Source organism: Coturnix japonica, chromosome 2 (assembly GCF_001577835.2).
Source record: "Coturnix japonica isolate 7356 chromosome 2, Coturnix japonica 2.1, whole genome shotgun sequence".
NCBI lineage: Eukaryota > Metazoa > Chordata > Aves > Galliformes > Phasianidae > Coturnix > Coturnix japonica.
The window spans coordinates 115,638,049-115,665,957 of NC_029517.1; the positions used below are offsets into that span (position 1 = coordinate 115,638,049).

A 27,909-nucleotide genomic window follows, 5' to 3' on the forward strand; every position below is an offset into this window, starting at 1 on the left:
TTTTTGTTGTATTCTGTTTGAAGATTGTGCTTTTTGACATAGGGAGTTACTTTAAGAAGTCTTTGAATAAAAGAGAAGGCTATCTTATTTTTACTGGTAGCAAGTTTTGGACCTAAGAGAACTTACTGATGTGAAGGGAAAGTCTGGTCAGAAGGTGCCTTCAAAGAGCATTTTTTTCCTCCCATCTTTACTTGAAAGAAGGAAAATATCCAAATATAAGAACAATTAAATATATTGGTCTGTAGTGACACCATGAGGGAAAAAAAAATAAAAATCAAACCTGTTTATAAAAAGTTCAAATTGATATCTACAAATACGACAGTAGGTTGATACAATGGCATGCAGTCAAGGCTGCACAGTATCTGTTTCACAGCTACTGAAAGTGTATCCTCATCCATACCTTAGATTGATGCAATGTAAACTAAATAAGTTAAATTATTTAAAATGGTTTAAGTCAGCTTGTTTTAGTTCTCACTCTGCTCATTAAAAATTGTCAGGGTTCCCCATGTCAAGCAGCTTTTTTGGAAGAACTATAAACTGTATTATTTTATATTACTATATGTGATTTAGCAGAGGGTTGTTAGGGTTAGGGTACTATGGTTAGGCTGCGGTTGGACTTGATGATCTTCAAGGTCTTTTCCAACCTGGGTAATTCTATGATTCTATTCTAACTTCACAGCTTTCCTAGAACACAGTTTTGTCCCTGCACACCCTATTTACATTAAGTAATTAAATTTTTTTACTACTCTTCTTATGTCAGTACAACTCCGACTGTCGACACAAATATAAATGTACAAAGATCTTTACAAAGATGCTATACAAATGTTAATTAATCAATATACCAAAGACCAGGAGATTTTGTTTCTTGGTGGTAAATTTACATGATGCTCTCATAGAAATGATTCTAAAGAATTCTTCTTTAGTGCACAAAGTGGTACACACACGTCTTTGTGTCAGCATTCAGTCTGGGCATCAGACATTACACACAGAGTTGTGATACACTGTCCTGTTGTTAAGAGTGATTTATGCAACATGGAAACAATTTGGATTAGATATCTCCCTGTTTAAAAAACAAACAAACCACCAACAAAACTGAATACAAGCCTATTTTGATGCACAAAAAACAACTTGTTCAACCTTTCTATGCCACCCAAGGATCCCAAAGAGGTGGATGAGTACAGACAGCTAGTTATTGAGGTAACAAGATGTTACTTTAAATAAGCAATGCTGCTCCAGCTCATCAGTTCCTCTTTCACTTGTTCTCTTCAAACTACACATGAATTACAGGCACACTGTATAAGTTTATACACTAGGGCTACACTTCAGACTTACTTTGTGCTAATGAGAAAAAAAGTGTTTTTTAGGCCTCTTCAGGTTTTTAAATTTAGACTCTTCAGAGTAAAGCAGTTTCATTTTTAACTCTATACCATGAATTAGAAAATTGATTGAAAAACAAATTTTGGAGAGTCTTCTCAGTAGAAGCTGTTTTCTAACTAAAAAAAAAATAAAAATTAGATTGCACATTGAAACTATTAGACATGAGGCAAGCACAAGGGCAGCAGGGATGCTTTAAACTTTCAGGAGAGAAAACACGGTTCACTGAACCTTGGCTGAAATTTTCCAGAGGCAGACACATGTTTGGAAACGCTATTTGACTTCTAATTGTGAAAACTGTCAAGGTTACCCAAGGTCTGGATCCTCCAAAATACCAAGACTTCTAATAAACAAATTAGGTATGTTGCTATTTTTGAGTGCTTGAGTTTGTAATGACCTACCTGCTCTCAAAGGCTTCTATGATTATAAAGTTCAGCCACCAGCAGTAGCTTAAAACCTCCCAGGATTTAAGTCCACTGGATACATTACAAGATGAGGTCACCTACAACAGTCCTCTGCTCCAAGCAGACTCCACCAAGACTGCTCATGATATGTTTACATGACCAGGCCTTTAACACCAACAACAGCAACAACTTCTACCCTCCAAGCAAACTGCTGTAGTACTTCGCTATCCTGTGAGACGTTCTTCTTGCTGTCCAACTACAAATACTTCACTGCAATTTAAGCCTTTCAATTCTTGTTCTCAGAGGGTGTATGAATGGTAAGTAAAAATACATGATTTTGTTATTCACGTGAGAATGCAAAAAAGCATTCTGGCCTAGAGAGTGTCTTCAACGTACTTTTAGGATACAAAAGTCATATGAGATTCACCTTTCAAAACTGCCCAAGAACAGTGCCAGCTCTTTGGCATGAATAATTCAGTGACCAGAATAACAGCTTTTAAATAATCCTACCATTTAAGAAAGAGAAAGAATGGATTCTGTTTACTAACTAAATAATTCATATATGTATAGCACCAAATTCTTAGGCTTGGTTCTCAATTATTCTACAATAACGGGGGAAGGGCCATACGCAAAGAGAAAGGCTCCTAAATTCAATACGAGTTGGAGAAACACTCTGTTCACATAGTAAATTCCCTTATTCTGTTGTTGAAGTAATTCTCCTTTTGTGGTTGGACTACCCAAACAGAATTTAGTTAAATCAGCCAGACTTGCAGAGTTTAAAAAAAAAAACAAACAAAAACAACAAAAGTTTAATAGGTTGGTCTGTCCTCTTTGCCTAAGGGAAAAAATAAAACAATAATATATTTTTAGTCTACACATCAGGCCAGCGCAACCTCCCATACTGAATGCCTGCAGAGCTGTACGATACAACCACAGATAGCACATAAACTATCCACGCTGGATTCCTAATATTGACAGCTCTCCGACTGAATTATTCCCCACATCTTTTATGGTGAAGTTCACACACAACTGAGCTTCTGCGCTGACCTTCTGTTATAAGGAGCTCAGAAAATCTCCTCTGCTGATGTTCACATTCTTCTCATGAAACAACAAAGTACATTACACCCATTACATTCATTACACAGTCTCTTGTCTGCTAGCTGCCTCTGAACTGAAATGAATGAAATTCTGCACAGAGATCAACTGCCAACACCAATAATACTTTTATTAACTATGTGACCTGGCAAGTAATTTTCTGTTTATCTCATCTACAAACAGTTCCTATAAACCTAGACACCTATGTTTCCTTTTCACTCAGTTAAGAAAATGCACACAGCTCTCTCTGTTCTATGATGTTCTTCCTGTCAGCATCTGAAAATGCTACATGCAACTAACAAAAAACAAAGCAAAATGAATATATATTAATACTACTTTTAAAACTTTCGTTTAACTCAGAGGAGGATTTGAAAGGGTTGAAATTAGAGGAAATACAGTCAATCCATAAACTAGAAAGAAGACTCTATCAAATGAATTCATCGACTGCTTAAACAAAATCAGAGTAAAGCAGCCAAGATTTTGGCCAAAGAGGCATTTTCAGTGAAGTGAACTCAATCTAGCTTTATAAATGAAGTTTTTACTTTATCATCTTCAGTCATATTATGGTATCTCATTTTTGTGAATCAATTGTCACATTATACGTTTCCAAATGATTAGTACTCGCTATGAGCAATATTATTATTCCACCATGATTATATTCTAATGTATTTGATCTGGTTGAAACCCAAGGAAATAGTCTGCCTAGGATAACAGATGGCTTTGAAAATTTTTGTTGCTATTCCAGAATCTTTAAGTCACCCAAAATGCATCTACTTAAACATGATGCTGTAGTTACTGAAAAACATGATCTACATGTTCACTGTTTAATATTTAACAATCTGGATACCATTCTTGTTTGGAAATAATTCTACTAAAGACAGAAATCATTACCCTATCATTGCTACAATAAATAGATTTGCCTTTTAACAAGTTATCATCAATATTTTAAAACAAAAAGTGAATCGTTTTCAATTTAAAATGAAATAGATTGAATCAGTGAAAGTGAACTTGAGCACCTGAGTAGCTTCAGCTCACAAGTTATTACTGGTTAGATATCACATCATTGTAGCTCCTATAAATGCTTTGTTAACAGTGTGTCCCATGCCAATTCAATACACCTTCCAAAGGGGCAGGAGGTGATTGTGTATCTTAACGAGACCTAAACTGTCATGATCTCAGTAGACAGTACGAATGCAAGAAACAGGTAATTCAAAATATGTACAAATACCACACTACTTTTACAAGCTAACATTTAGCTCTTTTTCCCCACAAGCAAGTTTTCCTTATTAAAAGTTCACCACATTTGTTGTGAAAACTCTTACATAATGTTCATTAAAAAAAATACTCTGACAAAAGCTATATATAAAAAACACCACAAACACTGTAAAAAGCAAAAGGATAAATCTGAGCAATGTGCTTAAATGACAACTTTAGTTATACTCCTCATTTAACACACGCTCCTCTCCAGCATGAACAAAGCTGATGGAAAACCTCCTCATACAAAGAAAAAAACTACCATAATAGAAACTGGCTCTATCCATCTAATAAAAAATAACTGTTCTTAAAAGGACTGGTCAATCAGGTGGCCAAAACAAGCAGCACATCATTCAGCCTATTTTGGTACTCCATTCCAAACAGCTGCCTTGTGAGCTACGAGGCAGAAAGACCAAAAGTTGGCCCATCCAGCCATTTAGCTTCATTATGAAAAGCTCCTTATATTGTTCACATTGCCATAAAAAACATTACTACTTATTCAACGACATGATTCCTCTTCTCCTCACAATGAGTAGTTTTTTTTGTTGACACCAGGGTTCACTGGGAATAAAACATCACTTAACCCCCCAAAAAACTGAGCAAATTAAGAGTTGGAAATACTGATTTAATTTCAACATTTGCTGAATGCCTTAAAAACAGGGAAACATAAAATGATTGCCTGTATTCAGAAGTAATCACTGAGAAAGAAAACCCACAACGATCTTTGAGAGTGTGAAGCATATACTGCAATTTAGTAAAAGCTGACATTTGAACAAACACTGGTTGCTTTTTGTAACATTTATATCCAGAGCTTGAGCATTCCCTTTTGGAAATGCCAAACTGAACAAAATGTTCACAAACATTTCACCAGAGATACATTTACCTGAGAGTCACTGATATAGAAGACCCATATTTTGAGGCTTCCAGAATTTACCACGATATTACATAAATAGGTAACAGAATAACTGAAAGCTAAAATTGGAAAAGAAAAGGCAAAACCAAAAAGCCCAACCTGTAAAAATTCCTAGGCACAGAAAATATAGCATTGAAGAACATTACATATACATTTATATATGTATTTTAAAGAGCACAAAAAAAAAGAATGTAGAAAACACAACAAAAGAAATTTTAAAAAAAAACACCCACATTTCATCCATGGAAAATAACATCCTAGCCTTGAAGCACAGAGATTAGGGCAAATTTGGAATAGCATAGTATTCCACTGTCTACATCTATATATACACTATATATACTTTTCCTATATATATATATACATATTCCACCCACATATATATAGGCTATTCAGTATCAAAACTAAGTCTCATGAGAAGCTATTTGTAATATATCTGATTCAATACAATGCTGAACTTGAAGATCTGCAGCAAAAACTTGTTCCTCATCAATTCATGGAACCATTCATCCATAACCAGCACAAACAAGATCAAGAGACTGAAGGCCAGCAGGACCAACAGTCAACAGGAGAGAGATGGATCTCCCATATGGCATTTGTGAAAAAGAAATATGAGCAGTTCTTGACTTGCAAAACAGATGGACTTCAACAGTGACAAACAAATCCCAAATACATACTTTCAGAGTGAAAAAACGTTGCTGACATTTCTTATTTTTAAACTCAGATTGGTGACCAAAGCATCTTATTTTCTTGGACAAATCTTCTATTTTCATTGGCAAGTAGATTTTAAAACATTTATGTCAGGACAGAAAACTGTGCCCACACAAAAACTTTCAAACCAGACTTAGTGCTAAATTAATTTAGCATTATTTTACACATTCACTTATCCAACTTACAATTTCCTGCATAATTTATTTACATCATCTAAAAATGTTAGCAAGTATGTAAGGCCGTTATATCTGCATTACATGTCTATTTAAACAAAATTAAATAACCATTTATTACTTTATCAAGCAGTAAAATACACCAGTAATAGGATAAAACAGAGCTGACAACTAACACAAACATATCCTTTGGTCTGAAGTATTATCTCCTCAGGTCTCATCCTATATACAGAAATAAGTAAACCAATTATTTGCAGGGAATGATAAGGATTATTCCTCCTTGCTGTTCCCTCAGGCCTCTCACCAGTTTCTCAATGGTATTTTTCCTTCACCATTTTATGCCATGGGAGACCCCACACACTAATTAACTTTGAAGTCTTTCCAAGTGATGCGCTCAAATAACTGTTCTCAGCACGGCACTGTCAGTCTGCCAGGGCTTGCAGGTAAATCATGCTGGTGTCAGCAGTGGCACACTATGTGTGGCCTGTATGGCCATGTGGTTAAGAATGCTTTCTTAGGGTAATGGTGTCATTGGGGAAAAAAGTTTGATGATCTCCAGCTTACAGAGCTCACCTCCCCTCCCTCATTGAAAGACAGAATTGCAGGAAAGTATATTATCATTCAGCTAGATTTTTTCATTTAGACCTTCATTCTAGCATACTAATCCCTCCTTTAAATAAAATGATGACTGCCAGCATTTAATGTCAGGATCCCCTTTTGGATCCCATTAAGGCTAATTCCAACCAAAATAGAATTATTTACTAGGAAAAGTTTCCATTATTTATCTTTTTCATGAATCATTTAGAGACTTCATGTCAGCAACGGCAAACATTCACGTTCATCTTACAAACACTGGACAATATATTATGCATGCTGCCCACTGATTTAGCCTTTCAGAAAGTCTCTTGTAGACCGCTTATCAATAATGCCACTCACTGTCTAAAAGATAAATACAACTCCTTCTAGAATGTATGAATAAATAATATTTGCCTATGCTTCAAACCATCAGGCTGTTAAAACCAGTGTGTGTGTGACATCACCTGGCAACACATGCTTCAGAGAAACATATTCGTTTCTGAATATGGGGCATCCATTATTGACGAATCTTCCTGAACTCTTTCTTAGGAAATACTTAGAAAATGAGACCTCCTCAGGGCATGGTTCTAGGACAAACTTATTGCAAGAAAACTTGCATGTATAAGCAATATCAACGAGCTCCATAGAATTACTCATGTGCAAATTATTCATGAATAAGCACTTACAAAATCAGGATCTTCAGCATCTACAAAAAGAATCCTTTATACTTGTATTTCTCAGTAAGTGATGGAAAAGACAGAATAAATTTTCAATTGTTCTACAGGCAATTTTATTGCCACTTAAAGAACAGTCACTTTCCAATGACTAATGAAAGTAATTATTTTGTTCAATTATCAGGATGACGAATATTACATTATATGGTTTGAAGAAAAGAAAAGCCTAAAAAGCCCACCCAAACTAAAATCTAACTCAATCAAAACTCTCTGGCAGCAACAGCTTGTACTGTGCTGTTTAACTGGCTTTACTCCAGTAGCTTAAAATTTAAGAGTCAGCTTTATGTAGAAATGCAGTAAGTGAAAACTGGAAAAAAAATCCCACACCTACAGCTGTCACCTAAAATTAAACGCAATGTTTTTCTCCAAACCCCAAGTGTACTTTCAAAAAGGTGCCATGTGATCACAGTTAGCTACTGCACTGCAGTGAAGAACATGTATAAGTTACAGCAGATAAACTAAATTCTTTCATTAACAATGCTAAAAATATCAGAAACAAATGCAAGAAAAGTCAAAAAACAGGTCGAGTTATCTCCAACTTTATAAACACAAATACCTCCACCACTTTGAGACTGTCCTAAAATTAAGATGTACTTTTATACAGCTTTTTTTGCTGCTGTTATAATTTGTAACATAGGGGAAAAAAAAAAAAAAAAAAAAAAAAAAAAAAAAAAACAAAGAACAACCAACCAACGAAACCAAAAAAAAAAAAAACCCAAACCCTAACCATATTTTGGAAGGGAAGGAAAAAATGTCCTAGAAGAGATAGACTGGTGTTAAATACAGTAATTCCATAAAGAATGCTACATGATATTGGAACAGTATCAACAACTTGGCTCATTCAAAATAGTAAGTAATCTTAATCACCTCAGAGGGGATGCATTTAATGTCTCCATCTATGTTCAAGTGCTTATTGTCTCACTGAGATATTCACAAAACATGACAATATCCCACACCTGTAGCAATATATTTTAATAGAACTGTGTCAAATTTGAAAGTTTTTATAATGTGAGTTGTAGAAACAAAAATACTTTTTACTAAAAATGTGTACTTACAAGTTTAGTTAGTTTCATATAGCACCATGTATTAGAAAGGTCCCCAGTTCTGCCAATACACTTACTGCACAGTCAATATGAGATATGAAGATTAGATAATTGGATAGTATTCTCGAAAAACCACTTATTTTCCTTGTATTAACATAGTTATAAAACAAGATTAACTATTTTGGCACAGATAAAATAAACAGCATCTACCAAAGGAAACAATAAAAATGTACTTACAAAATCAAAATCTCCATCTTGAGGGACTTTCCAGTTATCAGGGAAAACATTTTTAGATATGTGGTAAGGTTCGTGCATGTTCTGATTGCAGTTTTCAGGGCTTTTATTCTTAGAATCTTGCTTATCAAAGTAGTCCATGAAAGAAGGTCTTTGAACTTGAGGCGAAGTAGCATTTCCTTAGTTGAAAGAAAAAAAGAAAATAAGTTAAAACAATTTAAAGATGTATGATTTGTTGTACCATAGAATTAATTCAATTTACTAAGTTTCTTGGAGTTTACAGAGGCTATTACAGTCATCTTGTATGTGGTGCAAGCCTCCATTTGTCCCCTGAGGATCTTTGGCATAAAAGCTCATAGCTGGAGAGCAGTATATTTGTAGCAAGATGCAATGTGGAGAAATGCTCAAGACATTTCAGAGCTGCACACACTGATAATATTAGAAGTTACTTCATGTGATATCTATTTGTTGTTATAGAAACTGAATAACACAAGGTGCTAAGCATCCCTCTGGGCGCTGAATGCCCTTCACTTTAAGGCCTAGTCCACATGCACTTGCAGTAAAGTAACAAAACACTGCATTTTCACAAAAGGTGGGACTTCAGTTTAGAAGAACTTGCAAAAAACAGCCACAGAAATGGTGTCTAAACGCTGCTTAATCAAACTTGTTGCCAGTTTGCGATTCTCAGCATATTATGGGATCACACTTTCCAGATGGCTGTAAAGCACCCATCTTTATGGTGTGGAAACCCTGCATGCAGGATTTTTGTCATCAGCTACACAGCTGCAAGAGCTTTATGAAGCAGATCAAGACCAGCGCAAACCCCGGGTCTATCATCCTTTTCCTGAAAATAAATATATATAGCTACAACCCTAAATAGTTTGGATTTGTTCATTTGTGGGATTTCAAAATAAGTTCATTAATAAACAGAACAATAAATAAAACATAAGAAATATTTTAGCAGTTCTACATAGCTGTCTCCTCTGAGACTATATTCTGCATATTCTGCATTATGATTCATGAAATGCATACTTGCTTACAATATAATACTCTCTACATGGAGTGAAATGGGATATATTTCTACAAGTAAAATATGAAACAGGAAGGAAAATATAAAGAACCAAAAAAATGGAAAAAAATGCAGGGAGGACTATGCCCTTTAATTATAAGCATAATAAAAGAATGAGGAATTTTTACATGAACGACTTGGTTTAAAAAGAGAAAAGGAATAACACTGGAAGAATATTTTTGAGCTCTTTGTTAGCACAAGCACTAGGAGTTGCTTATCACATCTGACCTTATTTTTGTTTTCATTAATTCATCAGATGTTTATTCCTCCACTTTCACCTCTTATCTCATCATCTTTTCCTGTGATAGCCCATTCACTCTGTATGGTGCTTTCGACATTCAACCTATCTTTGCTGCATGATGAATAGCAATCCTTTTTCATCGATCCATTTTGGCACTGCTCTTTTTCAGAGCATGCTGATTTATCCTTTCATCTCTGCCAGTACAATTTCTCCTGGGTGTTTGAATGCGGTTTTTTTTTGCCTTGCCTTTATCCTAGACTTTACTGCACTGAGCCCAGTTGCTACTCTTCCACTCTGTAATGATTCCTCCATTCAGTCTGTTACGTCACCATACAAATCCCTCCCCCCTCATTTTAACCCAGTTCTCTTTTAGTTGCAATCATATTCTCTTATCCTACCTACTCACTACTTTATTTTATTTTATTTACTTAATGGCAGCCATTTCCTATATAAAAATATTCCAGGAACTAAACTCCAGCTTGAATTTAGCAGACTGCACAGCAGTTATCCTTCTCCAGAAGCTCCCAGGTATGCCCTGCTGAACCCAAATTGCCTGAATGAGGTTTATGGGTCACTGGACTAAGGGACAGTGAATAAGATAAGGAGGAAACAGCAGGGATGCCAAACAATACAGAAATAAGTAATAATGGGTAAAAATTGAAGAATCTGTATTTCAGCAAAGTATAAATTCAGAAAATAGTATTTGTATCAAAAAGATACACCACACAGAGGACCTTTCACATTTCAGTTCTTTCTTCCACAGAGATTGCTTTATGTGACTTTCATCCTTAAGACATAAAGAAGATTAACAATGTCTCTGTTAGATACACTGAAGTACCACATCATTGGACCAATCTGTTGGTCTCAGAAACACGGTGTAACTGAAAGAATTCGAACAGGGAAAACAAATTCTAAATAGGCATTTCAAAGTAAGAAAGAATATACATTCTAATGCACGTTTTGATCAAATTCAATTGATGTCATCTATAAAGAAAAACATCCTCATAGTGATATATTTCTAGTAGTGAGGTATTAACATCCAATTGATTTTAAAATCCCTTAAAATCCCTTCAATAAACTGTTATTACCATCTACAAATAATACAGTACATCAAGATCTGATCTCCTGAAATTCAGGATCTATACCTGTTTTTTCTCACTCAAGTTCTTCAACTTCTCTATTTTATTGTCACTACAGCCAAGTTACCACTGACTATCAGTCCCAACCAGTTGTACCTGGCTTGTAAATCCATTAAATCCAGCTGTGCATTACCCCTCTTCAGTTAATCCAGTATGAGTATCATGAAATGATCTCTGTTGCCCTCCAGGTTTTCTTGCATTCCACTGAGGTGCCCCTTCCAGCTGATGTTAGCAAGGTGTAAATCCCTGTGACCAACCACTAATCCCCTACAGTGGGAGAAAATTTAGATGATGGGCAAGGGCAATGTGCCCATGACGTTAAGGGAATAATGCAGAGGGTTTCGTCACACTCCGAAGCTCCAGGGAGTAATATAGTGTACAATCGCAGCTGTTGCATAGAAAAATAACTTCACCTCAACACAAAGTCAAGACTAATTTTTGATGAACAACTATGCCAGATGGTGATGTAAACATTTATCCCAGAGTTCATTAAATACTGTGCACCTCCCCAAGTTATTTACTCTTTCCATACTGCTCTGGCTATGTATGTAGCTCAGGCCACCACCGACTCAAAAACTGAACAACAAACAAAGTAACTTCTAAGAGAGCTTCTCCAGCTTGAGCTGCCTGTAACCCATATAATCCTTCCCAGCAAGTGGGGACATCTAGTGTCAAGAGAGTGAGCGTATAACAGAGACACCTTCACAGGGATCATCTTGTTACTCTGTACGAACTACACACTGCAATTCCAATGTTTTGGTGAGTGTAAAATACACTTGCACTATGATTTCAGCATATTTTGCATTAATTCTAAATCATAAGTCCCACATAACATCACATATCTTCATGTAATTAAAATTGCTATTAAACATTATACAAAAAGAACCTGATCGGTGTATTGGACACCAGTGGTCTTACATTAAAAACAACAACAAAACAGAAAACAAACCAACAGGGTCTATGCTCCGGAGACTTCCTTAAGTTGTTTCAAGACCTTTTCCACCTCCTGAACCTGTCAAGGTGGCTTGTACTGCAATCTGCACGTGCAAATGAGGTCCCTTCAGCCTACATCCCCTAAGGAAGTGTTTTCCACAGTTTCTTGTTTCTTTTGTCTGCAAATCTACAAAGGAAAGCTTCCGCTTTTGCCTAAAGACACAAGTTTCTCAGCCTTCCTTATCCTGGCAGTCTCCATCTACTTGACCACCATTTGCTTAGACCAGAGCAGTTGGGAGTCTAACAGAGAACTAAGAAATGCATCTAGGAAATGTCTGGCTGCAAATACATGCCTAACAAAGTACTCATTACTGATTCTGTAGTTTTCATACTAGTGACCCTGCACACCCAAGCCAAGTCTCATTCAATATACAGGGTAGACAGCTAAGAGGGAAAAAGGTAAGGATAAAAGTGGCATTTCTTAAACTATTGAGACTTCTATCACCTAAGAGACGATTTTCATTTGCTTTACAATATACTCAATAATTGCAACTTGTATTTAAGTGGAAAAAATCAAATATTTTTCAACCAAATAAAGCCTCCAGATTTTTTGAAGAGTCCATGAACTCAAGTTTAAAAGCTTTATATGGAAAAGGTTTTCTGCACAAAATATTTCCTTCCTACCTGAGAATGGGACTTGTAAAATTACTTGAATAACTTTAGATCTATTTTTTCCACATTCTGGAGAAAGGGAAAAAAAATTAAATGACAGTCCTGTTATGAACTCCCTACTCTGCTCCAGCTGAGTGAAGCTTTATTTCTGCTGTCTGCAAAATAAAGGAGATCAGCGTTAAGCAGCATTTTGCAACAGCTCTTGACCCAGAATTGCCAACATGTTATTTTTCTTCGAAAAAGATCCCATCTGTAAGACCTACTTGTACTAAAGCAATAAGCAAGCAACTTAATTACCAATTACAGAGCAGGTCTCCAGCCTTGTAACAAGCATAGACACATTCACCATCTTTTTCTCTCTCTCACTTAAACAAAGCTACATCAATGAAATACCAATGCCCAGACTAAAGCACTGCTGAAATCAACCCATAATTAAGTTTCTTTGCCGGGTTCTTATAAATTCATAATTACCCCATTCAAACTAAGACATCCTTACTGCCAAGAAAAGGAAGATAATTTTAAAGAATTGTTTTAAACTGCAAGAGAAATATCTAAAGATCCAAAGAATTCTCTGGGTCTGAGTCTCTTACAGAGGAGACAATTCTCCAGAGATAATAAGTGAAGCACTAAAGAGATAATTAGAGAAGTATTGTCTGAATTAGGTTGTTGAGTAATTTTAAAAGCCATTTATGAGAACATTTGAGAAACCAACATGGAATAACTTAACAGCGCTACAGGAAAAGAGTCACGCCTTTCTACCTTCTATTAGCACAGCTATTCTTTTCTATTACTACAGGAATGCACAGGGGTATCATACTGACATCACTTGACTGGATTTTCCAATAGTGCTAAGACTCCACAGTAGAGAATAAGACAGACATTACGAACCCCTGCCATAAATACAAGTCATTCATTCTTGTAAATTAACTATGAGAAATAAATGTATAACAGAAAACTTTCCCAACTCAGAAACATCATCGAACGAAGTCTTGATTGAAAAGGACTATCTCTGAGACTTTAGGTTATGCTATGAATTCGTCTCTTAATACTGACTACACTCTCTTCTGCATTATCTAAAGGATGTATCTGTCCAAGAATGTCAGATGAAGACATGCTCACATCTACAAACAAAAGTAAACCGTACAAATAGCTTTTTAAGTTGAAAAACAACCATGGGACCACTCTAATAAGCATGTGCTTCAGTTAACCTGTTACAAAGACTGACTCCTACGGCACACTCTTCCACAGGATGGATTTTAAACAGTAACAAATTAACTAATAAAATCAACTCTCAATAATTCTACTTTCAAATTCTTACACTGGATATGTAACTGGTAGTGCCATCAATCTCAATCTTTCTTCGACTCCATGTTAAACCTCCCGTATTTAACTCTGTCCCCCCGCATCTCTGTACTCTGCATCGCCTTCCCTTCTGTTAGGTACAAACTGCATCATCTCTGCTCATGGCACATAGAGGCACGCGAAGTAGGAAAGCATAAATGTTATTTATTGCTAGGCTGTATGTGGTATGTTAGAGTAGGATAACAGACCTCTTTGTTCCAAATCCCTGTTTTATTTGGGTACAACCCACTATTTGTGAAAAAAATATATGCATGTTTTTAATTATTTTCTGTCATGGCTCCCAGAGGCCTCCAAGCATGGGCACTTATAAAAAAAAAAATTATTATTGTTTCCTATTTTGTCCTTGAGCAGAAAAACAAAAGACAGAGGGAAACAAATGTGAAACTAAACACAAGAGCATTACAAAAACATTTCACGTAAGTATTTTGCATCTCTAGGAAGGAAAAAAAAATCCCTCTCCCTAGTTAACTAAGTTTATTTATCCACATTGTTTGCAAGTGTTTTGTTATTCAAAAGTACTGAAGAGCACTTTCAAGCTACCTGTTCTGCTGCAGTATTTTTGAGGTATGCAAACATCTAAGAAATGCCTGCTGTGCCCACTTTGCTGGGATGCTGCATGCTGGAAAAGGCAACCAAACACAGAAAGCTCATATCACTGTCAAGCACAAAGGAGCACAGACCTGTGTCTGCTTCTCAAGGAGAGAACTGATTTGCACACTGTCACATTCCTGGTGACGTTTCTATAGGACACCTGCTATTGCTCCTGCTCCAGTCCATAGCATATGAATCACAGAAGAAGACAACAAGCATCTAAAGTAGACATGATTTACATTTATTTACAGCTGAGAGACGTGGGTACCCAATTCTTGAATTACTGCTTTTAAGCATTGGACATTTAATGCAAAACACAGTTCAGTGTGCAAGTGCAGGAATCACACAGAAACACAGAATGACCCGGGTTGGAAGGGACCTCAAGGATCATGTAGTTCCAACCCCCCTGCCTGGCAGGGCCACCAAACATACACCTTTACTAGATCAGGTTGCCCAGGGCCCCATCCAACCTGGCCTTGAACACCTCCAAGGACGGGGCATACACAACCTCCCTGGGCAGCCTGTTCCAGGGCCTAACCACTCNGCCTGGCAGGGCCACCAAACATACACCTTTACTAGATCAGGTTGCCCAGGGCCCCGTCCAACCTGGTCTTGAACACCTCCAAGGATGGGGCATCCTCAACCTCCCTGGGCAGCCTGTTCCAGGGCTGGGCAGCCTGTTCCAGGAACCCAAGCCTGCCCCTGTCAGATGGATGAGGAAACAGTCACTTGCCATCATGCTGCTTTCAGAGTGCTGACTTTCCTTCCTCACTGTTACAGGTACCAAGAGAGGCAGCTACAGGGGAGGAAAGGGAGAAAACCTGCTGTCTCAGAGATTACATTCTCCTGTTTCATGAGATGTAAGAATGAGTGACTACACTAATTAACCCCCAAGGTACAGAAAGGCAATCCCCCTTCTTAATAGGAATCACTACCAAAAGTGATTCAATTTGAAAATATGAACATGTTTTTGTTTTGTTTTTTTTAAGTTTTCAGCAATGTAAGAAACTAAAAGGATAAGAGATTGCAGTGCAAATGTAAGGGCATTTTTTCTTTAATTGGTTTGGCATACTAACGTACTATTCCCCCTCAGCACATAGAAAATGGCATGGATAGTTACCAAAACTTAAGTGATTTGAAAGGCTGCACAGAAACCACACAAGTCCCCTGGTCCACAATAATCCCATCATGGGAATTATTTTATTTGCTTATAATCTTTCCAAATATTCACCATCACTACTCACTTCCTTAACTTGCTGAAATGTGTTAGTCTAAGATCACTTGATCTACCCCTCCATTACCCTCACAGTTTAATAGGTAAAATACTGTGTCAGCATAAGAACAAATTAAAGCGCGCACTGTTTGCATGAGGTGAATCACCCTGCTCAAATTAAACACTAATCAACAAGTCGATTGCTTTATTGCTACAAACACTGAAGGAAAAAACAAGGCAACAACAACAACAAAATAACAAAGAGGGAAAAAAAGCAGAAGTGATCACATCTTCCTCTCCTCCCAATTTGCTGTACATTCAACAACAAGGAAAACGCACCTGATTTACACTTCCAAACAATCTTTTCAACCAAATTATAGCAGGTTTTTGCACACAAACAGAAATGCAATCTTGTTTGATATAAATCATAAAACGAATTTATTTAAACAGTTGCCTGGAGTTAAGCATTGAATTGTGCCTCATAGAATCAAGCACTAAAGCTACAGCATCACCTATAGATGCTGCCCTTTCAAATTAATGATTTAACTTAAAATCAGTGGGAAGTCTTCAGCCAAGTAACAAACAGATCAAATGTAAACACGTATGTTTGCTGTCTAACAAACACGTTATACACATCTCAGTCCAACTGACAAGTTCATCATTTGAAATCCTTTTCCCCCCCCCTTTGTTATATAATCTTTCACACCACTGAAGTTGATTTTGACTTCTTAATTTATTTCAATATGTTTTGGCCATTCCCTTAAATCATGCATTAGCAAATTAAATTTTAACAAATGCCCATGAATTTACAAAATAATTTTGCAGCAAGATCTGCAGTACTTACTGCTGAATCCACGGTGCGTTGCAATGAGTTTTCAGGAACACTAACACTGAAACAACACCTCCCCACACAACCGCACCATTTGAGTATAGCTCCTTGGAGCTGCTTCAAATGGATGCAGGACAGGAGGCAAAATGCAAGTGACAGGTAGTAGAAGGGAGAATTCACAGGAGGCTACTGTTTGAGTCCTCCAGAAAGACTCATCAAAATACTAAAGCCAAGTGTAGTACTTTGAATCTCCCACTATAGCTGCTCTTCTCCAATAAGGAACAAAGTGTGTTTATAGAAACAAACAGCCCTCTCCCTGACTTTTAACCACCGAACTTGACTTTTAAAGGACACTGATGGTAGACTATTCTCACAGAAGATGAGAAAACACAATGCATTATTAACAGAAAAGGAAAGTAAACAAAAAACATACTTTTCATGGTTCCATCTTCCTCTTCGTCATCGTCGCTATTTATTACCATGGTCCCCAGGTCTGACTCTAGCATGGTACTGTTGTGTTCAATCATTGTCTGAGCGCCTTCACTCATCGTGCTTGTGGCCCGCATGGTACTAGCACTCTCTGAATTGGTCTTCACCATGGTGTGCGAGTCCAGCTCATCTTCATCCTAAAAGAAACACTGGTCAGAATGCAGCAGAGCATTTCAGAAAACCAAGTTAAGATGCAATAATTTAGATGCTTATTCATTGTTTTTTAATCTCTTCACATGACCTAGCTATACTGCTAGACTAACAGGTTTAATACTACCAAAAGAATGTGAAAATAAAAGGCAACCTATAACGGTAAAAGAAAAAACTTCATCCTATGCCAGCTTTATAGCGCTATTGATTTACCAGAAACATGTCCCACACAATCACTTTTATACCCAGCTTTGAATATCTCACTGATCTTCTGGACTCGGTACACTTCTCCGGGACTAAAAATCAGTAACATGTTTTGTTTGGTTGTTTTGAAGCAGATCATCACACCAAGGCTATCACCCTTAACTAAATAATATGTTTTTTATCTAGTATCTTGACAACAACCTGTCTTGAGAGACCACCATGAAGAGGAGCAATCCCAAGCACAAATATAGGAGCAATCCCAAGGAGATGGATCTGGCAGTGATGGCTGATGGAAGATTTAACATGAGCTGTCAGTGTGTGCTTGCAGCCCAGAAGGCCAACCATATCCTGGGTTGCATCAAGAGAAGGGTGACCAGCAGGTCAACAGAGGTGATTCTGCCCCCCTGCTCTGCTCTTGTGAGACTCCACTTGGAGTACTGCATCCAGTTCTGGGGCACCCAACATGAGAGGAACATGGAGCTGTTGGAGCAGGTGCAGAGGAGGGCCATGAAGATGATCAGAGGCCTGGAGCACCTTGCCTAGGGAGACAGGCTGAGAGAGCTGGGGCTCTTCAGCCTGGAGAAGAGAAGGCTCTGGAGGGACATTATAGTGGCCTTCCAGCACTTGAAGGGGGCCTACAGGAAAGCTGGGGAGGGACCTATTAGAAGGCTATGTAGAGACAAGACAAGGAGAAATGGTTTTAAACAGGATGAGGGTAGAGTTTGACTAGATATTAAGAAGAAATTCTTTACTGTGAGGGTGGTGAGACTCTGGAACAGGTTGCTCAGTGAGGTGGTGAGTGCCCACTCTCTGGAAGCATTCAGGGCCAGGCTGGATGGGGCTGTGAGCAACCTGGTCTAGAGGGAGGTGTCCCTGCCTATAACAGGGTGTTGGAACTACATGATCTTAAGGGTCCATTCTAACCCATTCTGCGATTCTATGATTTTGAATCGATGTGCCAGGAATGTAAAACAGAGAAATAATGACCATCCAGTTAATGAATTATTAATTTTATATGGAATATCAATATTTGAAAATAGTGTTGGGAAATGCCATTCATTTTTGCAGTTTGATTTCAACCATGTGCACAACAGCACAGCACTTCATGAATGCATACAAGCATTTTCTACATGAGTACATTTTTAATGCTTCTCTCATTGACTAAACAAGAAATAATGCCCACCGCTGTCAAGACACTGTATGCCAAATTTCGAAATTTTACATGTAAATACTATGTTCACTGATTTTATAAGCTTCCCAATCCAACTGAAAACAGTCATGTATGTACACATTCTCTCTACTGTAAATGAACTTCAATTGCATCCTGATACAAAATATCTCTGGTTAGGAAAGTATGCTCATATCATAAAAATATCAGGTAACATTATTATGTGCCTATTACAAGTAACATGCCTGTTGTTACACAGAACATTAAAACAAGATTTTACCCGAAAACTAATTTTTCCTTTTGCTAAATATGCTTCATATTTTAACTACAGAACAACCTGTAAGGAGTGCAGAAAGAAAGAAACCCAGTTACCCAATTCTCCAGCTCTGGCCCTTTTTATTTCTCACTGAACTAGCTCTTTTCCCTTCCTGTTATTCCCTGACATGGCACACAACTTGCCTGTTGTACAAATGGAATTGCAAGGAGCAGCTACACTGTATGAGTGCCTGTTTCACAAATGGGTAGTCAAAGTAGGTATGGAGAACCATATTTAGTAAGAGTACCAATAGACCAGCTCCTACAACAAGTTCTGTTATGTCTTGGCCCAGAGACACAAAAACAGATCTCACTTGGATTCAGAATCTAGCTAACAACACAGTACGCTGAAACCAGGATACAGAGCAGATTTGAATAAACTGTCAAATACCAAAAGAATCATAGCTTCCCACATTATAATTTGTAAATATTTCAGAGTTCTTAAATTTCATTTCTAACCTGCACACTAAAACACTCTGTGTAGCACCATACCCTTAAAAACTCAAGATACTCCTAAAGACGGACAGTTTACAGATACAGCACCAGATGACTGTGTCTGTAAATAAATAGGAATATTTTAGTAGTGCTCCTCCTGGTGGCAACTTTGATTTTCCTCTTTTTTTTCTTTTTTTTTTTCCCCCCCAGTTCACACTTATCTCACTGCTTTCTATATTTTTCCCTTCCCAAATGGTTATTAGGAAGCCAAAGTATTTTCCTCTAATATTCTCTCTCTCTCTTTTTTTTGCATTGTATTTGAGAATTGTCTAAAGTATTTATTGATAAGTGTTTCTTTCAGTAATGCTGTACAATGGAAAACCAAGTGAGAACATACTGCTTTTTATCTTAATAAACAATAAAAATGAAGCATCTCCAATACAGAGAAGCAGTTGAGATTAAAACAGAGTTAACAGCTGATGTACATGTTTGCTTGACTAATATCCACACAGAAAAGTTGAAAGCAGAAAGGAAATACATTTTCCTGAAGCTTAAATTCTCTCTATATTTTTTTTTACAAGTGGGGAGAAAGAAAAAAAAAGAAGGTGGTGACCACCAATATGAACAAGTAAAAAGTGAATTAATAAGTGCCCATTTTAAGATCTTCTGGTTTATTAAAAATGCTGATTTTTTAAGTTCCTGAGCCAAATCGAGCATCTGGATTCTTTCAAGGAATAATATTTCATTTTCCAACCTAGAGTGACAAATGTCTTTGTTTTACTATTATCTTTCAGCATAGAGAACAGCTGTCACCCAGTACCTGGAAGACTGAGGATGACAAAAGCCAGCCTCAGTACCAACAGAATTGTGCCCAAAAGGGATACATACAAAAATTCTGATCTTGTTTTCTCTAAATTAGAAATGAGATACTGAAGGAGAGCAATATAAATTTCTTCAGAGCCTGTGTACATTTCAAAATAATCAATGTTGTAGATTAAACCAGGTTGCTTCCAGAATTATTCTTCCAGTATTGCTCACAAGTATGAAATTTAGCTAATACTACAGCAGATCATACTGGACCTGAAAAAGTAACAGAATACTCCTATAAAGTTATGTAAGTGTGTGTTTATATGACAGATGAAAGTGATTCCTTAGAACAAATTATGATTCATACTTTACAGTTCATAAATATTGATGTTGAATTTCTGATTTGTTATTAAAAAGGTAAACTCCTTGATTAAATAAAAACAAATACAATATTCATTTTAATTACCAAAGAATATAAAGTATTAAAGCTGAAGCATCATGTTCTCATACTGTTTATGAAAAGAGATCCAAGAATCAAGAAAGAACAGCTAACTATGACTTTAAACTATCTGCCATTCCCTTGTGCGCAACTAGTATCATTTGTATTTCCTAGAGGTTTCTGATACATGTGAGTAAGAGGGCTAACATCTCCTGAAATGCTAAAGGAATTTTAGTCAGCCGCAGCTGAGCAACATTATATCCCAAAGTTAGAACTTGATTTCAAACTAAAAGAGGAGAGACTTAGATTGCATATAAGGAAAAAGTTTTTTATTATAACGGTACTGAAGCACCAAAACAGGTTGCCCAGAGAGGCGATGGATGCCCTATCCCTGGAGACACGAAAGGTCAGGCTTGATGGGACTCCAATCAACCTGATCAAGCTATAGGTGCCACTGTCCACTGCAGGGGAGTGGAAAGGGACCATTAAAGGTCATCTTGTCTAAAACAACACTATGATTCCCTAAGAATATTTAGAAGATTACTAATACCTTGCCACCCTATGCAACTAATTCTCCTCATCTACTGAAGTAAGATAAGAAGTTAGAAGATTAACAAAGCGAATCCTTAAAGCATGAAGATGTAAATCATGGAGACTCAACTGCTAGGATAAGAAATTCAAGAAGGCTTCATTGGTAACAGCATGCAAGACTTCAAGAAATGCTTGTTACACAGAAGATACCGACACACAAGAAAAGTTTTCAGTTGAGGTGAGTTTGCGTATCATATATGAACCTACAATGGGATATAAACAAATGAAGTGAGATGATCAAGGTTTATGGAATTTTTCAGTCATATTTTTAAAATTCATAGGGAAAAGGGGGATGAAGACTAGCAAAGAAAAACAAACAAGACAAGAAAATATGCCAGCTTCCCATGAAATCTCTAACTATGGTTTGTGTGAATTAAAAAAACACTAGATGGCACCAAAGACAGCAACTAGTTTGCAATACATTAAAGGAAGATTTACATGCTGGCAAAATTTAGCATCCCGTAAAATAATTTCATTTACTATTAACACTTCATCATCACCCTCGAAAAACGTGCCTGTAGTCACAGCTATCTTTTTATAAAAGCACTGTAGTAGCTACATAAACACATAATACATTTTGGTCAAGAACAAGGATTTTTAAAAGTCCCAAACACCTACAAAGCCCAACTATAACCTGAGTACATGCCCAGTACTGAGCGCATGTTGAAGCTTAAAGGCATCAGCAAAACACATCAAGACAACTTTCAGCACACATTGAAATTCTAGCAGATTCCAAGAGTCCTACATACGAAGACTAAAAGTCATTACACAATGTTTAAGATTTTTTTCTACATGTGTTTAATTGCTACACCTACAAACAATGCTGCTCACACCTTCTGGGTCTAAATTGCTGTGGACTTGAACAACATGCTCCTAAAAGCTGTTTATGCCCTTAAGGTAGATATATTTCACACAACATAGCCATCTTTATACATTTCTTTCTTGATTTCACAACACTTAAAGGACTGCAGTCAAAATCATTTACTACATATGACAAATGTCCTTTAACTTCAGAGGAAAAACACTACGAGATCAGAAAGTTTTATCACTGTTTGTGCTGCAGATCTATATAGCTTATCTACAGATAGATAAATAGATACATAAGTGTACACATGAAAGACACATTAGAGTAAACATTAAAACCTCTAAAAATACAGACTAGTGTAGCATATTTAAAGGACAGAATAACTTAAATGACTCAACATGTCCTTTAAACAATATAAATATTATAAAAATCGGGGAACATTTATAGCAATTGTTTCTTGATATCTTGAAAGACCTTCCTATAAATAATATATGATTAACCAAAAGAGCTTCTGAGTGAATGAATAAGCCTAAAGACAGGAATAATTGATAACTGACAGTTGTCCAAGTTGCTGATAGTTTTCTAAGAATACACCAAAATGGATTACAGAAGAAGTAATTACCCATCTCAGTACTCTAAAATAATTAAGCATTCTTCACATAATAGAGGCATTAAAATGTAGAAGAAAACATAAAGGAGGAATTGCTTGTTAGCTCATTCCTTTAAAGAGCCACAGAAATAAATATTTAGACATGTTTCCTGCGAGCTGCCAGGCAACGAGTCACTTCGCATTCCCATAATACAGCTGCCCAACCTCAGACTCAAATTCACATCACACTTCAAATAGTGCACAAGAGAAGAGACTGGTCATGTTTAGCATTGCCTAAGCTAACATTTAAACTTTGATATCGGGATTAACCTTCTGTAGAATAAACCACTCGCAATTTTTGCTTAATTAAAAAAATCTGTACAATTACCTCAGCACCTATCAAAACATGTCAGTTTGTCAGAAAGCATTCTCATCACACAAGCAGCTCTTGTAATAGGCATAAAATCAATTCAGAGCGCACAATCCGTAATGATATTATATATCTGCTGCAAGGATACAGACATGAAGATTGTATTTAACGTGGCCATTTATTTACAGCCATATAATGAAGTTTTAGAAGGGCAACAATTATTTACATTATGATTGACAACTTCCCGTGCTACAAAAGATTCACAGAACATTATGAAAACAAATAGGAAGCAGTTTTAGAGTTGGGACTCTTCCTCACCTGAAGAATAATGATCCAAAACTGATCCTGAAAACTAAATATGTAGCAGTGAAATCTTTGCATCTGACTTATTTCTTCAAAGATACCCACTAGTTTCTATTCCACTTTCCACCATTGTACATCACTCATGTGTCCATTACCATACAGACATAGTCTTAAGAGGGAACTAAATATACATATTCAAATATAGCCAGTCAAGGTCAAGTCCTGTTTCCTAACAAAGAGAACATTACACTTGGAACACTTACACCTTTCTTCCTGACAGCTCCCAGCACACCTAACAGTGAGTAATTAGCATGACCGCTCCAGCTTTACATAGGAAATTCTTGGGGTTTTAGAGCAATAAATTCAAGCCCCAGACAGGTTAACTCAAACCATTCTTTTTCAACAGTATATGAACTCAAATCACTGCCCATGAGAGACCTTTAACACTGATAGACTGTCTGCTTACCATTAACACCAATACTTGCTCCTGCAAGTATTTCTCAGGCCTGGGACTGCCTTAGCACTTCTATGGTTAGAGCTCCACAGCAATATCACTGAGACCAATTCACTTTTAAAGGATCATTCTGCAGAATTTGTGCTGTGTGCCTGTTATCTCCCAACTGCACAGCGACACCAATTTCATATACAATCTGGAAATTAAGCATTATTTCAAACTGAGGATTTCAGGGTTTAGTTTTTTGGTGTTTTTTCTTTGAACAAACATAAAAGTGCTAATGCTTTCATTTTATCCTTTTGTTTATTGTGGTTTTCTCTAAGAACCTCTGGATCCATTCACCAATCTCCACCTAGGAAGATTTACAAACTGAAATCTGCACTGTGCAGAATTTAACTTAATTCTGGTCTCAGTCACATCTATGTGTTGCTCCAGTCTTCTAGGATCAATGCACTGAACACGTGAATAGCATGCAGTCAGGACACACAGTACAGAAAACTTCTCAAATCACATAAATTGTAAATAGTTCGTCCCACTCTGCATGTTTTGTGCTGTTAGGTGACCAGAAACTAGAGCAACTGCAAGTGACAAAGATTTTGGCGACATCTCTCAACCAACCTGCAATATCCTACAGTGTAGTGCTGCACTGAAAGCCAGTGGTGAGATCTGAAAAGCCACAATCACAACTGAATTATTATTAAAATCATCTTTTAATTCATCTGATCCAACCCTGTCTTGAAAGTCTTCATGGTTGGGGCATCTACCACATCTCTGGGCAACTTGGTCCACTGCCTCACCACCCTCAATATAAAAGACTTCTTCCTTATATCTAACCTACATCTACCCTCCTTGAGTGTAAAACCATTTCCCCTTGCAGTATCACAATGTAAAATCATAGAATCATTAAGGCTGGAAAAAAGCTCTAAAATCATCCATTTCAAACATCCATCTACCACCAGTGCTTCCCAATAACCCATTTCCCTCAGTACAAAATCTAAACTGCTCTTGAACACCTCCAGGGACAGGTCAACTTGGAGTCTTCTCTAGGCTGAACAGCCCCAGATCTCTCAGCCTGTCCTCATAGAAGAATCATTCCATCCCTTGGATATTTTTGTGGCCCTCCTCTGGACAGGTCTATGTCTCTCCTGTACAATTCACAGTTCACTACGTAATATGGATTGCTGACAAACTGTACTTGTCAAAATAAATCCCTTTTCATCACTTCACTGTCAGCATTCTCCATTTCAACCACTCAAATGCACACATAGGGCAATAGCAAATACAAGATATTCTAATTTGCCTTAGTCCTTAATGAATTTTACTACAGACTACTCCTGGACTTAACCACTCCCATGCAATTCATTATGATCAAGTCACACATTCCCTTGTATAAGGCTCCCTTATACATTAAATTGTAATAAATAAATAAAACTTATGCAATCCTAAATTCTGACATTTATACCCATGCAAAAAGTATGTAGAAGAAGAAGCCAAATGCTTCTTCTGTTGAAGAGCCAATGTTTGATTCTCTGTTGTCCAGACAGTATGGGAGAACTGGATGTACACCACATACTGAGTTGGTAAGGATTGCCTCATCTCTGCCTGACAATCTGATTCCCCATCTGAACCTCAGACTACATAATCAGAAGTTATACCTAATTTTGGGCTAATGGAAAATGCATCAACAATACCCAAACGTTTTGAGTTCTACAATTTGTAAGGCAATAATAGGGAGGAAAGAATGCTAGTAAAGATGCAAAGTTTTAACATATGTAATAGATCAGTCACTTCAGATGCCAGCTATTCTATATACTAAGTAACAAACATCATCTCTGCATGTAAAGTCACACATCACATAGGTAGTGTTTCTTAACGTAAAACATGAATCCTCCACCTTCCACATTTGATTTACTACTGATTAAAAGACAAAGCTATCAACATTGTTAGAACATACCGTTAAAATAGAAAATGAAAGACCACCATTAGCTAAGCATACGCATTTTGGCTAGTGATGTACTGCATGATACACTCATAAATATCTGCATGGTCATACAGTACATGGCTTGTATTTCATGTTGATGTCACCACTGCTGAAATGCACCACCCAATGCCTTGCTGTGTTCATATCCACTGCTTGAGCTCCACAAACATTCAACAAGCATCAATCAACATGAGTGGGTACCACTTTGTCCATATGGAGGAATTCAGTTACACACCTTAGGTTCACACACACCTCCATGTCAGAAGCCAAAACATCAGACTGCTCCTCTTCTGCCATGTGTCACATTGCAAAATGCAATGGAATACTGGTGGGAAGGCTCAACCTCCACTGCCATGCCACTAGCACCCACCAACCAGCGTTTATCTTTGCTTCTCTAACACACATCTCATGCCCAGTTTGTCCTAAACTGGCCTTCCAACACAGCCTTGAGTCCAACTCTACTTTGCCACACCTTTCACACAGTGCTCTGAGACAAATTCCATGTCCCTGTGTGACATGGAAGCCACAGCAAACACAACAGCTAATGTCATTGGCCTACACTAAACAGGAGGCATCACTTTCAGAACAGCCCTCATAAATCACCTAGAGTAATAATGAACATTGGCTTATTTCTACCATTGCCAAATAATTATAGTAATTATGATCTATTTCCCACTCTGTATGTGTGTTACCATCATCATAATTGGAAGAATTAAAAGCTGTCATCATTTCTACATCACATGCACAACTTCATTCAAATAATACTGCAAACACTAGTAATTTTGCTGCACAAGTAACTACTTTGTGTAATAGACTCTACAAAAAAAGCTAAGTAACCTGAACTTATGAAAATTTAATACATTTCTAGAAGTAAAAATAGGACCCCAACAGTATTTTTTTTTTTTTAATGCTAGTCAGAAAAGCTGAACTTGACATGGTTTCTCTACCCACCTCTTAAAACTTACTATGACGATGCATGAAACAGTACTGAAAGCTGGCTCATACAGCATTACTCACAGAACCATTACTCATTACGAATAAGGGACAAAGACCCTGGACCTCACAGGCTACAGAAGTGGTAGAAACAGAAAAGTACTTGAAGATGTGAAGACAGGAAGCTGCCAAAAAGCAATAGTAACTTATCTATAAAATATGAAAAGTTCTAAGGAAAAAGAAATACAGACCGAATTTTCCTCTTCTTCTTCTAGTTCCCTCTGCTGCTCCTCATGTCGTTTTGCCTTTATTTCCATAGCTTCAGTGATAAGGTCCCTTAGAATTGAAACTGGCTTGGCATTCTTAATAAATGTATGCTAGGGAAAAACAGAAAAAAAGAAATTCAATGACATCATTACAATAGATACAGCTCAGATATAATTGCAAGTGTTATTCAACACCAATGACTTCAACGATAAATGGTACTTCACATCACACTGTAATTTAAATCTAAAACGTGGCAATTTTCAACTACTTCACAACCAAGATTTCACTTCTATTTACCCACTCCATACTGGTATGGCCATACAGTATAAGGACATAAAAATATTAGAGAGTATCCAAACGAGGGCTATGAAAATGGGGAAGGGCTTAGAGGGCAAGACGTATGAGGAGTGCTAAGGTCGCCTTATTTGTGCAGCCCAGAGCAGAGGAGCTGATGGAGGCCTGATGGCGGCTGCAGCTCGTGACAGGGAGCGGAGGGGCAGCGCTGAGCTCTGCTCTGTGTGACAGCGACAGGGCCCGAGGGAACGGCATGGAGTGAAGTCAGGGGAAGGGCGGCTGGGGGTGAGGGACAGGGTCTGCACCAGAGGGTGGTGGGCATGGAACGGGCTGCACAGGGCAGTGGGCACGGCCCCGAGTGCCAGAGTTCACAGATGGTTTGGACAGCGCCCTCGGACACGGAGTTGGGATTTTGGGTGGTCCTGCGTAGAGCCGGGAGTTGGACTTGACGATTCTTCAGAGGTCCTTTCCAGCTTATTCTACAAGACTTTGATTTTTATTAAAAAATAAACAAGCAAAACAAAACAAAAACCAGCAAGACTTAAGAAATACAACTACAAAACAACTGCTTTATAGTTAGGGACATAATTGTCCCAAGGAAATGTGCATTAAGTAGTAAATAAATAGAGTGGTGATTGTCTGACATAGAAAAACAAACTTTTTCAGATATTCAGTTACAGTATTTAATTAATCTTAACAAGCTGACAGCATAAATTAGCGGCTGTAAGCAGAGCAAGTATGGCTGTTGCTTACTCCAA

General features: G+C 37.3%; 1 protein-coding gene across 1 annotated transcript in view; it reads right to left on the reverse strand.

Moving 5' to 3' along the window:
- STK3 (serine/threonine kinase 3) overlaps positions 1-27,909 on the reverse strand; it is a 113,019-nt gene that overhangs the window by 34,634 nt on the left and 50,476 nt on the right. The window contains exons 8-10 of the mRNA XM_015856118.2: positions 26,842-26,967; positions 16,991-17,183; positions 8,512-8,687 (exon numbers count right to left, since the gene is read on the reverse strand). Coding sequence (XP_015711604.1) covers positions 8,512-8,687; positions 16,991-17,183; positions 26,842-26,967 — 495 coding nt within the window. The remainder of the gene's footprint in view (positions 1-8,511; positions 8,688-16,990; positions 17,184-26,841; positions 26,968-27,909) is intronic.